At 53.8% G+C, this 16918-nt stretch overlaps 1 protein-coding gene across 1 annotated transcript; it reads right to left on the bottom strand.

Annotated features, from left to right (window-relative positions):
* Positions 1 to 902: 902 nt before the first annotated feature.
* Positions 903 to 16380, bottom strand: LOC131207436 (ubiquitin carboxyl-terminal hydrolase puf). Its single transcript, XM_058200047.1, has 18 exons — positions 16338 to 16380; positions 14347 to 16152; positions 14191 to 14248; positions 13068 to 14109; positions 9034 to 12981; positions 7983 to 8882; positions 7460 to 7895; positions 6484 to 7270; positions 6299 to 6422; positions 6034 to 6221; positions 5695 to 5965; positions 4590 to 5447; positions 4315 to 4505; positions 3168 to 4104; positions 2863 to 3077; positions 2675 to 2798; positions 2389 to 2596; positions 903 to 2315 (listed from the first exon to the last, which is right to left on the bottom strand). Exons 1-18 carry the CDS (start codon positions 16378 to 16380, stop codon positions 1192 to 1194), a joined length of 13260 nt encoding a protein of 4419 aa, XP_058056030.1. The 3' UTR covers positions 903 to 1191.
* Between the last annotated feature and the right edge of the window lie 538 nt (positions 16381 to 16918).

Raw genomic sequence — 16918 nt, 5'->3', positions numbered from 1 at the left:
TTCGGATACGGTTGATTGAATTAGACGCACTGATAAGAACTGTCCCGTCGACTTACAATGACGAATTTGTAATTTTATAATGAAAAATAATAAGTTCCGCGTACGCATAGTAAGAACAATAAGGAAGTGTTTAGACTAGCTAGTTTAATAAATATGATATCTCTTCTCTGTATTTGATCCTGCTTCAGCTACCCTTCGAACCACCAATAGACGCAGCGTGTGCTTCCATTGTCGACGATCCGCTATCTTTAGCCGCTTCATCAGGATTGTTCATCAAATAGCAAATGTATGAATGGAAGAGAGAAAAGAAGTCAGAGAGAAAGGGAGAGAGAGTGAGAGAGATAGAGAGAAAGAAAACGATTGTTTGATAAAGCTGAAATGGCATCAACTAATCCTTACAGCTACATCCAAATCACCACTCTTGCCATTTTCCGCCACTTCCGGAAAAAGAAAAAGGTGGTTCCTTTCTTCTCTCTCCCTCTCTGTCTCTTTCATGTTTCCCTCTCAGCAGTATCGATCATCGATCGTTGCTTTTGTCTGTCAGATCCCAGACGACACTCGCATCCACGGATTCGGAACAATCCGTCTAATGCTGTGTTCCTAAACGCCGCAGTTTGGCCAGCGCCATTACATTAAGGTGCGGTTAGGTAAATTTCTTACTCTCTCGCTTCAAGGGCCATGTTCCGCATTTAAAGAACGTCCTATTCAAGGATGCGCACGCACGCTGCACGTTTGCTTATATATCACATCGGGAGAGAAGCTCCACAAGAGGTTGTGAGCGTGCTTAAGAGTGATGTGATTGATGTTGATCAACCCCCCTCCCCCCGCTCCCTGCGGCCCCTTACTTGGTAAGTATAATCTACGTACGCAAAAAAAACAATATTATATTAAGATGATGGTAATGATAATAATATTAATAATGACGATAATAGAAATTAATCACGGTGGTAGAGAAATTATTTCGTTGGCCGTCACGACGGAAAAGCATATTATTAGACGGGAGAAAGAAGAAAATGGGTTAAAATGTCGCCTGCCTATACTACTGTGTCTGTATGAATAATTCGTTTTTGAAACAAATCTGTGTTGCCTATCCGCAAAAGCGACTCCCGTTACCAAAAACCCAACGCCTAATGATGTTATCTAGGGATGATAACATCAGTATCAAAGAACCTGGCTTTGTTTTTCGTCACTCTAGGGGTTTCCTTCGATAGCAGCGGTTGCTTCAGTCTGCGGTTGCTGCTCATGCAACGCATACACCGCACGACAATCGCCGCCGTCTGCTGCTGATGGTTCCTCGACAGCACTGCCACCGCCGCCATCAGCGTCGCCTTTTTCTGCTTCGTTCTTCTTAGCAACTGGCTCGTTTGTCGAAGGTAGTTTTTTCATCTTTTTCGGACTTCCGCACTGTTGGTCTTCGTTGCTGGTTGAGAGCCAACTTTGACCGACGGTTCCGGATTGCTCGCGGACCCCGCTGCTCTCGGCCGGTGAAACAACCTTTTCGCTGGACATGGGTTGCTGATCGAGGATGGCAGGAGATGAAGCAGTTTTGATTTTTGCCAAAAGCGGTTGATCCAAGCAGGCGACTGAGCTTTCCCTGTCATCGTCGCCCCGCTGGTTGCACGTCTTTTCAGCTTCCCGCCCGACAGCATTGTGTTCGTCCTCATCATCCAAGCACTCGAAAATGAGTTCGATATGACTTTCGATGTCTTTCACCAAGTTTCGCAAATAATGTTGCTGCTGTTTTTGCTGCTTCTGCTGCTGGTCCGCAGCGGCACCAGAGGGAACCAGAGGGCCAACGGCTACATCGGTAACGAGTGTCTCCTTGGCGCTCGGCACCGACGCTTCTCCTTGCTGTTCAATTGGTGGCACCAGTTTGCTATCACTATTGTCCGATCCGGACTGCTCTTTACTTTGCACCGGGGTCGGCGGTGTCATGTCGTGTTCGCACTTTTTGCCTCCCTCCGTCGGGCTCACTACGACGCCCTTGGTTGACGCGACGCTGGTGGTCGACGACGGTGCCTCACCGATTGGGTCACCGATCGCCCCGGTTGAAGGTTTGATCGTGCTCGGGCCACTAATCTCGTCACTTGCGGAACTTTGTTGCAGCTGCTTGTTGCACTGCACGGTGATTTCAATCGACGGTAAAATCGGTTCCTTCAATCGTGAAGGTTTCGCACCGAGTGCCGTTGACGTCATGCCGGCAGACTGTGATGCTGATGAAGGGACCCCACACTCGCTGTCACCTTCCGACCGTACAACCGGGTGGATCGTGATGTGTGGCACGGTGACTTTTCGTTTTTTGGGAGGCGTTTCCTCTACATCCAACGGCACAACAAACAGGAATTTAGAAAATGACCAAATAGCCCCGAAACACGTCGTAATGCTCACCATCACTGTAAATTTCGTCCTTGAACTTTGCCAGCACCGTGTTCAATGAGTGTTGCAGCGGGCCTTTCACACTGTTCGGAATTCCGGTGCGCTGGCCGATGATACGGATGGCTTGCAAGTCTCCACAAATGTCCTCCAGGTTGCCCTTATCCGGCAGCAGCTGACAGATGGACTCTAGCAGCCGGGGTACTACGAGCCGTGACTTTATCTGCATCGCATACGGAATAAAGTACTAAACTGTAGAAAAAAGTATCGAAAAAAGCGCAAATCTGTGGGGGGCCCGTACCTTCGGATAGTAGATCTCGATGAGGTTCGCTATAATCGGATCGTTTAGCGACAATCGTTCGTCCCTCAGCACATTGTCGATGTAGTCGATGAGCAGTGGATTTTTGATCAGCATTTCCGAGTATCTGCAATTGGAAGGCGTGACAACAAACGGGCGATGGGAGCAGGTACGGGCACCGAAACACTAACCTGTGCGTAGTTTTATTGTTGTAGATGCCAACCCAAAACTTGGGGAAAATGTTAAAGTGTAACACGACCGCCTCGATGCCGGCCAGCAGCGATAAATGGACGAACGGTTCGCTAAAGTAGTTCGTCGTTACCGCCACCCGGAACAGAATGTCAAGAAACTCATGATAGGGACGGTAGAACAATTCCAACGCCAGATCGAAATCTTTATCCAATCCCTGAAATGGCAAACGCAGCGAACCGCAAATTGAGCAGAAGTTGGTAAACCCAACGGTCAAAGAGTAGCCCGACGGGACTGCGCAGCTCACCTTTTCGCAGATCTGTGACTGTGGAATGTTCATCTGCACCATTGGCCGCGGCGGACGGGGTGTATTCTTCGAAACCGGTGGCCATGCCGCTTTGACACCCCGACGCGGGAAGTACGACCCCAACGGGCCAACGGACGCGGCGACATGGGCCGCTGCTCCCGCGGTGTTGTTTGCTGTCTGCTGCACCAGATGGTGCACATGCGGAGCGTGACAGTTGGTTAGCAGCGGAACCAAAACCGTAGTGACAATGTCCGCCGGAGCACACTTGACCAGCTCCTTCAGCACCTCCAACGCGAGATTACGCATTTCCGGTGGATTGAACGTATTCAGGAGAGTTGCCAACCGACGGATCGCATCCGGCAACCCCTTCAGCAGGGTGGGTGGCATTCGTTTCTTCTGCTCGCGGCAATTGATTCGCAGTGTGCTCACCAACAGGATCACCTCCGTCAGCAGCTCCTGGAGATCGCCAAACACGTGACAAGCCGTAGCCTCGTGGTACATCGAGTGCAGCGTGTGCAGTGCGTCGAAGCAAAGCGTGATGCCACCGTTCAGCACGACGTACATCCGATCTTCGTCGTTGTCGACCAGCATCCGTAGGGCCGCTATAAGCGTTCCCCATGAAACGCGCGCATCCAGTCCGCTTAGGTAGGCGGTCAGCGTGGTCCGGCGAAACATTGTTACTTCGCGCTGCTCGGCTTCGGTTGCGTCCGGTTGCCGCTGAGCGAAGAGGTTCATCAGCCGGAACAGCTCATCCACCGCCAATGGATACTGCGTCGGGTGGGGCGTAATGTTCTTGAACGCCCACTGCAAGTTTTGGTGAGCGGCCAGTTGACGGGTCAACAGGCGACTTTGCTGGCAGCACATCCGTAGCAGACCATAGTAAACCGGCAGCATCGCCCGATTGTACGTTACTATTTCCGTATCGTCATGGTCCGCTCTGAAAGAAGTGCGAGAGGGAAAACACTGATAAGAATTCAGCCGGGCTTAGCTCTTCGATGTCCTCGCCCCTTTCGGGTAGCTTTGAACCCGGAATGGCGATTGCTACAGTTGCAGCAATGGCCAACTAGCATTTTGTATCGCCTAATTTTCATACGGTTACACTAAATAGTATGTATAGCTCGAATTTACCACAAAAACGCAATCTTACAGAATGTAATTAAATGCGATGTTCCTCGTAATGTCTGGACAGTTCGCGACGAGGCTGGCATTTTCTGGGCAGTCCTGCGTTGCTTGGTACCAGAACGCTAGCAAAGCTTGCTTGTTGTGATGGGCGGGTACCGCAGGCTCAGAAAGCCGCGGGTGAAACAGTTCCCAGAGCACCCGTAGATGTGGTCCCACCTGAAAGCAAACAACAAACAGGGCATAAATATCTCGGCAACTTCCTCTAACGACATTGGAAAGGGGGCCAGCTAACGCAATTACCATAAGCTTCTCTGTTTTTGACACCAAGCAGTAGGTCAACAGATTGAAATATGCGGTCAGCTTGGTCGTTCCGTGGACGCTAATGTCCGTGTAGTTGCGGGCCGCACGCAGCAACAGCAGCAGCAGGTTGAGAATAGTGTGAAGTATAATCTGCGCTTCGCAGGAGATCTCCCGATGCTGGAACACGTGTATCGAGAGCTTGTGGTGCGACGTGGCACGGTAATTGTTGCGGAAGCTTTGCGAAGGCACTAGGGACACCAGCAGGTGGGCAGCAGCATTGCGCACCCGTGCGTTGCCGTGCGCGAGCAGAAACGTTTCCACCCAGCTCTCCGCAGACTGCAGAATCCAGGTGTGAGCGATTTTATTGCGCGGCGCCTGCACGGCCAACCAGTCGAGCGCCGACTGGGGGCAGTATTCGGCCGCATCCCAGACGCGCTGCAGCACGAGCTGCGAGAAGCACGGCAAGCCGGATGGACCGCCAGACGATTCCGTCAGCAGTGTTAGCAGCTTGAAAAATGGTCCGCACAGTTCAGTGTGCTTGGTAACGGCGGTAAACAGCATTGCTATGATCTGACTGGCCAACCGTTCGTCACAGCGGCACAGTGCGTGAATTAGATGGCGGGTTTGGTGCGGGTTAATGTTGTCCTTGATCTGCTGGTAGAGAAACGGGAACCCTTTGCCACCGGCAATGGCGTTGTAGTCACGAGCGGAAAGGTGCAAGCGTAGGTCAGGACCACGTGAACGCTCTACGAGCGAGGCGACGAGCGCGATCATCTTGTCCAACGACGCCGGTCTCGACTTATCCACGGCTAGCGTTTCATCAGAAGAGTTTTCCTCGTTATCCGAACTGGCGTCGATCTGAAACGTATGTTGAAACGTTAAACGTCATTCGCACTGCTCAAATACTATGGTTGCTATGGTTACTACGGCTAACATGGTTGTCCCAGTTTATGGGAATTTACAAACAAATGAAACAACTTGCTGCCCTACGGACGATTTCATGCTGCCTGCTGCCATTTGTTTGATGGAATTATACTTTTTCGAAAGACCTGACCTGACAGTCTATTTAATGACGGGACTGTATTCGTCCGCAACAAATACTCACACATTCCTGCCCCTTGTGACCGAGATAAAAATCGGCCACACTGCGTATGACGTTAATGCGTAGCAGAAAGACCGCCTCCTCTTCGCCCATCCGAGAGAACTCGTATAACAGCCCGAAAAACTCCGACAGATGCCTGGAGTGCGCCTTGGCGCCGTGCTCCATCAGCATGATGAGCGATTTGATGAAGCGTGTAACGCACGACACACTGCCAATGATTTCGTTGCCATCTACATCCGTTTCCGCCTTCAGATAGAGAGTGCAGTGGGTTTGCCTAACGGAGAGCAAGCAGAGTGCGTCATGGTCGGTGTTTATAGTTCTAAGCGCTTCACCGCTACTTACCGCAAACGCTGAATGACATGGATCACGAGCCGCTGAAACATTTGACGCACCATTTGGTTTGGACACTGTATCAGCACTTGAACTGGCCACCACGGCTCAGCGGACATGTGGCTGAGAAACCATTCGCACGCTTCCTGACTCGCGTTGAATTGCTTCGTGAGCAGCTCGACCCACAGCACCATCGTTGGCTGTGCGGTGGACAGAAGAAACAGAAAACAATGAGCGACACAGGAACGCCACGCACGAACCGCCATGGCCGGCCTACCTTTTCTTTTGCGTGAATGAACGTTTCGATGAAAAACGACACAGACAGTTGCGCAGCGATGCACGTTATGTCGGGGAGTGCGAGCAAACTTTGAGGTATGTGGCCACACACTTGCCACATGAAGCTGGAACAAAAAAAGAACGTTAAGTACATTTTTCGACTACAAACAACGGTGATGAACTCACTTGAAGTAGGTGTGTTCGAATATGTTGCGGTCCTGCAGAAAGTGGCGATTGTCCTGCCATATCCATTCTTCGAGCTCCTTCGAAAGTGGTCTGCGCCGGAGCCGTTTATTAGTCGTACTGATTCGATTGACAACGAGCGAACCTCCGCTCCCGCTATTACTACTACCGCTGACGGCCGTGCCACTCGAGCAGCCTGGTGACGATGACTGCAGTACAACCACGTGGGGTGAAGTGTGCAGTGACGCGGGCCCTGCCGTTTGTCCAACGACGGCAGCCATCGGTAGACCAATGTTTCCACCCACGGTGGCCGTCAGTGCTGATAGCGACGATATCGACGAGTAGCTGGAAGGTGCCGGCTCACCGTGAAGCATGGCGGCTGCAGGCGATGATGCTGCGCCCGGGAAGCCCATGACCGGCACCGTCCCGAGTGCACCCATACACGCGGGCGTCGATGACGATGCCGGCGATATCGCGGGAACGACCAGCGGGTGTAGTGCAGCGATAGACGGAGCAGCGCAGCTCGAGGCAGCCGACGCGGTCGAAGCGGTCGAGGCCGGCGAAAGTGAGGCGGTGCTCGCGATCGATGCTATCGACGGGACGGGACTTACGGTCACCGTGGCTAACGATGACGGGTGTGATGGAGGTTTCCTAGCAGTGCTAGTAGCGTTCTTATTATCTATATCACATTTACTTAGATTAGTATGTTTTTGCTTAGCTAGTTCACTAGGTTGTTGATTTTGTTCAGTCTCTTGTTCACGTACGCTACTCGTTTCGGGCTTTAATGCTTCTGGCCGCGACACCGACGGCAAGGTTGTCGCTGAGCTGGAAGTCAGCTTCGCCGTGTCTTGGAGCACTTTCTCATCGGCCAAATTGGGTGCCATTGTTACCGAAGCGCTCGACGACGACGACGACGATGACGTTGATGTTGATGTCGATGTCGATGGACCTTCTTCTTTAGCAACACTTTGTGCCGAACCGCATGGTGCAACAACCGATGGCACATCCATCAGCGAAGCCGATGACGGCTTCGCAGCACCTCGCTGCTTCTTAATCACCTCGTCCGACGCCCCCCTGCTAGCTGCGAGGGCAACGGTAGCGGAACTCTTGGTGGTAGAAGACAAAGCGGTAATGGTGGGGCTGCTTGTGTTGGATGTGCCGATGGAAGTGCTTTTCGCTGATGGCAAAGTAGCGGCGGTTCGTGACTGTTGCGACCCGCTACTATCGAAGACGACAGGTGCCGGGTGGAGAGCGTTGGATCGTTTCTCGGCCGCAGGCAGTTGTTGATCCACTTGATCGCGCTGCACATTCTTACCCTTGTTCGAGCGCCACTCGTAGAACAGCATGTACGCGGAGTTTGTTTTTTCGAAGCTAAAATCTAGATACTTTTCCGTCACCGAATCATACGTTTTACTCTGCAAAATAGTACATAACGGACCACAAACCGTGTGTTACTTTGCGTACTAGGACGTTACTCGGGACCCGACAGACTGTACACTTACCGTCATTTCGCCACCGAAACACTCGGCAGCAATTTGCGACGGATCGAACAGCTTCACTTCGGCATCGTTGAACAGGAACCAGCGCTCCTGGTGGTTCGGATCGCCGTCCTCGTTGCGCTCTTTGATGAAACTGTAGTAGTGGCCACCGTCGGCGTTGCCGGTGTGCACAGTGACCCCGACCAGATCGTACTCGTAGTGTTCGTTGAAATCTTCCGAGTCTTCCTCGTCCATCGTCTGCTGTTGGCGCTGCAGATCGTTGCTTCCATCGTTACTAGAGGACCCGTTTTCGTTGAGGTTCACTGTCTTTTCGGGGCTTCTCTCTTCCTCGGCCAAGCTTCCACTCTTCGCCATATCGCCATCATCATGCGGCTGCTTTCTGTCACCTGCACCGCCCGTCGGGTTGCCGTTGCTACTACCGGTGCTGCTGCTACTATCATCGTTTCCTGGCATCGTCGTGCTGCTGCTGCTACTGCTGCTACTGCCCATCGCTACCTCCGTCGTCGACGATTCGCTAACGTTGCGCGAGTGTGAGCGCCGCATCTGCGACTTGCGCTTCTCCTCCTGGTAGTGCTGTGGCATGAGCGTTTTCTCCACGTACCCCGACATGTCCAGCCGCATCGGAAAGGAGAAGTGTGTGTTCACCTTCTCCTTCAGCATCGTGACCATGTTGAAGGTGTAGCGCATCGTGTTGAAGCAGAGGATTTGCGGCAGCTTCTTGAAGCAGGCGCGCTTCTCCGCCCGTACCTTCTTGCCGCACTGTGAGCACGTATACATGTTGTCGCCCTCGAGCGTGTCCTTTACCGTCACCTCGTCGAGCGATTCGTGCAGATTGCGCATATCCGCCACCTGGCACCGGACGGTGTAGAACTCCTCCAACGTTCTGCTCACGTGGCCACAATCCTGCGAACGAAAAACACACGCGGGGCAAAAGAACAATGAAATACACGAAAATGGCAATAGGAGGTGCGAAGCAGCAGCAGGCGACCGGCGCAGTTCGCGCTCCGGGCGTCGGGCTGGGTTTCGCTTTCGCTCCTAAACAAACAAAACTCACTAAGGACACAACATTATTGCTGATGACACCGCAAAAGATGCGCTTGACGAGGTTTTTCAACTCCGGCGTCATTTCCTCGAGCTTCGAGACGAGATCGATGAAAAATTCGGCCATATCCTTCTGTTCGCCCGTGTTCAGCGGCTGATGGTCCATCTGGTAGACACGACAGAACGAGCGCGGACAGTACGCCTTCCGTTCCGACTCCATCAGGTACGCGAACATGCGTTGCAGCTCGTACAGGGTGGCCTTATGCTTTTGCGGGGCATCGGTCGCGATGGCCAAAATGGCGTCCCGGGTTTGTGGGGTCATGAAGAGATGCTGAATGCAGGAGGCCATGTAGCAAGTCGCCCCTAGGTTCGTGAGTCCTACGTAACCGCACTCGGAGCGCCCCTCGTCCTGGGGCCAGTAGTCCCACGGGTAGGGCGAATGAGGGCCCGCTCGGTGCTGCTGCATCAGCTTGCCGTGGAGCAGCAGGTAGTTTTTCGGTGCGTTGTGACACATTTCGACCAACAAATCGTAAGCGGCCGCCCGGGCATTGTGGCTTTTGCACTTGGGTTTCTCGCGGTCCTCCGGCGACGGTAGCTCGAACAGGCAACTGAACACGCTGACCATAAAGTCCTGGCCGGCGAGACTGAACTTGAACGGTGGGTCAAACTTCAGCAAGTTGGCCATCAGGTTGAGTAGCCCGAAAAGCCCATCGTCCGGGCTGCCGTGCCGACTTTCCAGATGATCCCGATGCAGAACACTACGGGCCACCTGCTGGCACATCGCGTCCAACCCGATCGCGTTCATCTGCTGCATGCCACCACCATCGGCCATAATGCCTGCCTTCAATGGCTGCGGCGACAGCGATTCGACCAGGCGACACAGCAGCCAAAAGTAGTCCCTACAAGCTGGACCGTACGGTTCCTTGCCCTCATCTCCGGATGAAAGCAGCGCGGCGTAGATACCGGCAACGGTCGACGGGCCACCGCCCAGCAGGCTCTGTGGCTTCATGTTTTCTGCCACCGGCAGAAGCGCCACTAACTTCGACAGCAGCGGTGCCATCAGTTCGAAGTACGTTTGCGAGTTGCCCAAACACAGGCGATAGAGCGCCGCGCAGGCCTCCCGCCGTACCGCCGGTTCTGGGTCGTCGAGTATGAGACGCTGCAACCAGTGCGAGTTGGCGTCTATGGTCCACAGTGTGCGGTGCACCTCCGGGCAAGAGTGCGCATAGCAGACGAGCAGGTTCATTGCGTAGTGTATGACCTGCGGTCGCCCGAACAGACCCGTTTTGTAGAGGTTCGGATTGAGCGGCAAAGATTCCTCGTTCAGTATCGAAGCGATTCGCTCGAGCGTTGGTCGCACCTCTAGCAGCGCCAGAGTTGCCCGATTGAGCGAGGGAACTTTGACCCCTTCGCTCTCTCCCCGCAGGTCTTCCACGCCGAGCAGACAGAGCACCCGCAGCAGCCAGGCCAAACAATCGTGGCGCCACTCGTTCAGCTCGTCACCGTCCGAACCATCGGCCCGTTTTTGTAACACACCGGATAAGAAGATGCGATAGAGATGGGCGAGGCCACCGCACTTTATAAACTCGCCACTCCATTCGATTGCCTCGGTTGGGCCGGGCGCGTCGGCCCTTTTGTTGTCTCCGGCAGCTGGCGCCGGCCCAGCCACCGCTGCAGGCGATGGTTCCGAGTCGTGCACGTTGGTTTCCCCTTCCGAAACTGGCGGCTGTTGAACGTCGCCTATCCGAGCTTCCTGCTGCGGTGTTTTGAACGATTCGTCAAGACGATCGTACTCGGTGGCGATTTGCTGTTTCGTTGACTCCGCATCGGTGGGACCTTCGGCGATACGCTTCATGTCACTCCGCTCCACTCCGGATGAAGCCGGATCGAGCGATCGTGCACCGGTTGATTGAGTTGCTGCCATCTTCATTGATTTTGCGGTCGATATCTTGAGCTTCAGTTGATTTTTGACCGACAGTGTTTTTGCGCTCGTACTAGGACTACTGCAACCGAGTCCACTGGGTCCGCCGAACGGAACGGGCTTCACAGGGGCGGCTAAGCCACCGCCACAGCAGGCGCCAACAAACTTGGACTTGCACAAGCTTTCGACGATGTGCAGTGCGTACATAAACTTTTGCAAATTACGTGGATCGAGTATTTCTTCCAACGTGTAGCATATCAGCTGTGGCGTGATCTTCGGACGGTGGCCATTTTCCGTGGGCGGCTCCTCTGCGTGTTGCCGGTGCCGCTGCTGTTGATCAGCACACTCGAAGGAAAGATTTTTCAGTGTGCCCAAAAACGACGGACACGTAGGTAGCATGGCCAGAATGTCCCATACCCGGCGCGAAAGCAGCTGTGCCTTGGTGTTCGGTTGGCAGCGGTCGCCAGTTGAGCTTATCTTCATGTCGCCCAACGTCTGCATCAATCGGAACAGCTGCTCAAAGTACGGAGGCTTCAGGAGCAGCAACGTCGGCAGGCAGTCTTTCGGTGGCGGTGGAAGCATTGATGGATGCTCCGTTTGCTCCCGGCGACGTCCGCTCCGTCCGCCGAGTGACACGTACACCATCTGATTGTCCTTGAAGCCGACATCGGCCAGACTGCGTTCATCATACTCGGACGTTATTTCCTGGCCCTGTGTTATAATGCGTAGTGGCCCATCGTTCAGCAGCAAGCCCAGTACCGGAGCGGTGTTGCCACCGGGCGTCGTCTTAGCTTCGGTTGGGGTACAGTTGGGGACAGGGATGTTGCCGATACCCTCGCCTGATACACCAACGGACTCCTTGTCTTCCGGAGGCGTTTCCCACCATTTGGCAATTTCTGCCTTGAGATCGGCGACGAGATCGCTGGCGTGCAGATGGAGAACAGACTTATCGGGCACTCCGGCCGGCTGCAGTATTATCCGTATCGGAGGTCCCGGACCTTCTGTGCGAAGGGCACTCGGAGCACCTATCTCTTTGCCCTCCAGCGCCCAACGCCGAAGATGGAACGCGTAGCGCCGGCGAAATGTCTCCAGATGGGTGTTGAGTAGCATCAGCGCACGCTGCACGCACATGAGCGCGTACTCTGTCGTGGCCCCACCGTCGGAATGCTGGTTCAGTTCTTCTACCGCTTGCGAAAGGTGGGTCATGCATTGCGCCACGAACTGATGTTCAAACTTGAGCTGCTTCTCCATGTAGTACGTGTTGATGTACTGAATGGCCGCTAGCGACACGTCTGTGTTGGTCGCCCGCAGCGCAATCTTCCAGAGGTGCTCCATCCCAATGGTGTCACTTTCGCGATTTGCGCCTTCCACCGGCTGCCCGAACAACTCCTCACGACCGAGCGTAAACAGTTGCTGGAACAGCCCCAGCGCTATCATGGAGATGCCCTCCGGCTTCAGCTCCGCCAGACGCTTCAAGTACAAATGCTGCACAGCGTTGAGGCCCAGGGCGTGCGTATCGCCTCCTTTCACCTGCGCCTGCAGCCACGCGAACAGACAATCGCTGCACTCCAAATCATTCGCCAAACAGGCCCACAGGCTGTCTACCTGGTTCAGCGTTAGGCGGAAGTTGCGCGGCGAACCAACGTCGCTGAACACCGACGAGAGAAACTGCAAGCGGACCTGGATCTGTGCCACGTGCGAGTAGAGTGGCGCGTTCGCACCAACCGGAAAGGAGCCTTCGGCCGCGGTGCCACGCACGATTGAGGTGTAGTACTTCAGATTGTTGAAGAAATGGTACATCATCCGATGCTGCCTTTCCGACCACAGCACCACCTGGTGTGTCGTAACATCGCGAAACTGTTGAAACGACGCAAACAACTTCGGTAACAGCTTCAGGCTCGTGAGCACGCTGCGGTTTTCCGCCAAATTTTGTAAACACCCTTCGATGAACCGCGTGCGAATGTTTTTGTCTGTGTGAAAGCAGAGCAACGTGCCGAGCACCTTCTCCGCTTCCAGTGCAATCGATTCGCCCAGTTGACCCTGGATCACAGCAAAATAACAAAAAAGACATTAGTTACAAGCAAAGTACACGGGACACGGGCTACGAGCAAATGGGTCCAACTTACAATTTTATCATCTTGAAGTAGATCCCACAAAAGAGTGTTCCCCGGGTGGCAAACGTCCGGAAATCGATAAGGGGCGCCCACGGTGGCTCCCAAGCCCACACCCACCGTGGCTCCCATGCCCACTGTGACTCCTCCGCCGACGCTTGCGGCTGAAGCAGCGAGCGCTGCCGTAGCCTGCAAGATGTCCTTCGTCTTGGTCGAGGGTCCCTTTGGCCCTTTGCCACCGTTTATGGGCACACTTCTCGTTAAACCACCTGGTGAGTGCGAAGAGTGAGCGTGCTTCACCAAGCCTAACCCCGATGCCGATGCGGACGATCGTAATGGAGGACCCGACACGGCACCAATCGACCGTGGCCGTGGTATCGGAAATGACGCGTGCAACGATTCGGCGCGCGCCGCCAGCTGTGCCAGCTCTTCGTCGCACGGTGACTCCTCATCATCGAAATCGGCCATATTTTTCTCCGATTTGTTGCTCAACGGCGACGAGCAGCTACCATCGTTGTCAGCCTCGTTGAGAAAATTGATCAAATGCCCCTCGCCTATCGCACCCATGAAACTGGTCACCTCGTCGGTGCCCGGCTCGCGTCTTCCTACCACACTGTTGCTCATTGCTCGGCCAACCAACATTGCCTCCCGCTCGGATAGGGAACCGGCACTGGGACCGGCACCGGGGCCGCCGCTGCCACTGCCACTATTACCGGGAATCCCTAGAGGTCCTGCACACAGTGCTCCATGTGCAACCACTCCCAGGCCACTATTTTGCTGCTGCTGATGCTGAATGTGGCGCAGTACGGACGTTTGCATGTTGTTATCGCTACAATCGCTATCGGGCAGCATGGCGGCCAGCAGATCGCTGTCCTCCACATCGGACACACTTTCCTGCAACTCTTGAAGCTCTTTGCGTGTGAGACCGCTGATCTTTCGCCGCTTTTTGCGCAGCTTTTTGCGAAGCAGAAAGGTTTCGTCTACATCAATGCACTCGTCACTGCTTGTGGCGTCCTCGTTGAACGCGGCCATCGATCGTGTCATTAAAGGGATTCGCCTGTGAACGAAAGTGTGAAATTAGCAGCATTCGAGACGCCACGGTTCGCGAGTCACCAGCCCATTCGCAAGAAATAATTACATTTTTTCCTTCATTCGCTGATGAACATCATAAATGTCAGGTTCCACCTTCAGGCCATCTGTAAAGACACAGTATAGGAATGGAATGAAACAATTATTTGGGGTCCAGAAGGACTCCAAGCAACCCTCTTAGATTGTAAGACTGCGCATTGCTCACCATCGGTTTCGTCGCAGCAGTTCTTATGACGGGCCTGCTTGCAGGGTGGCGCTCCCGTGTCTGACTCGCCTTCACGCGTGTCCGGCGGTCCCAGTAGCGCCGTAGGTTTGTGGCCAGTGACTGAAGCATGCGGTGGTACCTCGACATCCGAACTATCTTCCTCGGGATGTTCCTCGTCACTATTACTTCCATCGACACTGACACTGTTCTCCGAGCTCGAAGGGAGCTCGTTGTAGTCGCCACGGTTCGCAATGATCTCTGAGCCGAAACCAGCACCAACGGACTTGCTCATATCGATCAGCGTTTGTCGCGAACAGTCTCGCATCCAAATAAGTTTCGTCAGTGCCGACGCAATGTAGATGCTCTGCTCGGTGTGCTCTTTCGGATCGAGCCGACAGAGCAGCGCGTAGAGATGGCCCGCCGGTTTGGGGGCGAGATTTTTCACGAGCGAGGGCAAAATGTCGTAGATCGTCTTGGAGCAGTGCTTCAGCTGTGCGGCCTGCCACATCAAACTCACATGTTCTTCGGTGATCTGATTTTCGACTGCCAGAAAGTTGAGCACTATGTGCGACTGTTTGATTACCTCGACGTGCAGGTTGGGACCGAACAGGTGGGAGATGATCTGATTCTCGGTCAACCAGTTGGCCAGCTTCAGCCCAACGGCCTCAACCTCGGAAACCGTCTCCGAGGTGCAGATGTCATTGAACATGTTGATGTGCGCGTTAATTTGTGCCATGCCGGCAAGCCGCATCGTCAAGGTAGACGACGTGAAGTATTTGAACGCAAGCGCCAGCCCCTCCGTGTCGAAGGTGATCTGGGAATCGAGCGGGTCCTTGATGGCGGTCCACATGAAGTCGGCCATTGACTTTGTAGCCGGGGAACGCAGATCCTGGTCGGATAGGCGGCACATGTACTGCAGTACTTTCACGCGCAACGGAATGAATAGTTGGACGATCGAACGGTAGTTGATCCACAGCTTGATGTTGGAACTGGTGGCCGTTATGGCGTGCGCTGTTGATACCGGGAGACCGGGCTGATCGAAGCACTGTATCATCACGTCGAAGCCGGCGTAGTTGCAAAACAGGGACACGTTGCGCAACAAGAACGCCGGAATTTCACTGTCGTGCAGATCGCAGAAAATACTCAGCGTTTGCACCTCCTGCGCTGAAACTTCGTCCAGGCGGGCATGCACTCCGTGCTTGTAGGCCACGTACAGTGGGAAGTTCAGCAGGAATACTTTCGATACCAGGATCAGCAACTTTTCGACGTCCACCAGTGTCCACACTTCGTCCACCGTGCGTTGATTGCTCGAGGTAGAGGAGGCCACCTGCTTATCGCTTTCCTGTGTCCCGTCGGTCTGCTCCGCGGTGCTATCTGACTCCCGGTGGCTTCCATCTTTGATGCGATCCTCAGAGTTTACCGACGGCTCTAGATTCGACACCGGAGCATCACTTGGCTTCGTTCGTTCATTGTTCGCTACATTGTCGTTTCCCTCGCTGCCCGTGATCGCGTCTTTTGTGGGCACCGGCGGCTCCGATGGAATTCCCGCCGTCGCACTCGAGGCCGCTGAAGCTTGCAGTTGATTTTGGGCCAGCAGTTTACGGATGTTCTTCAGCTGATACACCGTAAAATAGACAATCGCCTGCACTACTAGATTGAATCGTTCGAAGTTTTTCACATCCCTATAGCAACACATGCACTGTCGGTTCGGCCACGTCTGTATGTAGTTGAGCACGGTTTCCACCTCGCGCTTTTGGGGGAACACAGGATGTTCCGTGTCATTGTTGCCATTAAGCCGCGACTCATCTGTAAACATAACAACGTGGTAACACATAGGGGAATTTATTGAGATCGGTGCCGGAAAAAAAGTACGCCGTGTGTAATGGACACATTTTTCACCGCCATGCATGCATAAAACCACCAACACACACACACGTGCAAACGCACAACACGCAACTCATAAGTGCAGTGTGTGGTCAAGGCATACTTACATGAAACGAGAAGATTCAGAAACCCGGAGCAAACATCGCACATTTTCTACTCGTGTTTTCTCCAATGGAGGCGTGTATCCAACGTTTTTCCAGCTTCCTATCACAGCCACCATTCGTTCGCACTTGTTTGGAGGTTGTTCCCCTTCACAATGCAGCCGAAATTGCAACAAAGATTGAAATGTTTTCTTCTCCAACTAAGCGCCAGTCTATCTTCTACCACTTTCTTTCTTCCTTTTCGCTGTCATTTGCACTGTCAAACCCCGTCTTTGTCGTCGTCTTTGCCGTAGTCGTCGTCGTCGTCGTCCCCCTCGCCGTCTTCGTGTACAACCTCGACCGTCGAACAACGCTTCGCGAATTTCTTGGCAAAAAGGTGCCGCCGAATCGGTTGTCGGCGTGCTCGTGAACGGTGAGGATATTCGCACCTCAGCACATGCACTCGTTCTTGCAAACGGTCAATCCCTAAACGGTGACCACAAGGATCAGGATCGATGGTTCACTCGTCAGCGCACCGGGTAAAAAAACATCACCAACTCCACTGACACGCTCACTCTGTGCTTAACTTGCAATGGCAGTAAGACATT

The sequence above is a fragment of the Anopheles bellator genome, chromosome 2 (genome assembly GCF_943735745.2).
Source record: "Anopheles bellator chromosome 2, idAnoBellAS_SP24_06.2, whole genome shotgun sequence".
NCBI classification, from domain to species: domain Eukaryota; kingdom Metazoa; phylum Arthropoda; class Insecta; order Diptera; family Culicidae; genus Anopheles; species Anopheles bellator.
This window is presented reverse-complemented; position numbering and strand designations above follow the sequence as displayed.

Bases quoted from the DNA above. Each gene is read 5' to 3' on its own strand.
- LOC131207436 (XM_058200047.1), bottom strand. From the start codon at position 16,380: ATGTGCGATGTTTGCTCCGGGTTTCTGAATCTTCTCGTTTCAT. The intron at 4,506-4,589 runs GTAATTGCGTTA...GTTTGCTTTCAG, and splicing joins CAAAAACAGAGAAGCTTATG to GTGGGACCACATCTACGGGT. The intron at 2,316-2,388 runs GTGAGCATTACG...CGTTGGATGTAG, and splicing joins GGACGAAATTTACAGTGATG to AGGAAACGCCTCCCAAAAAA.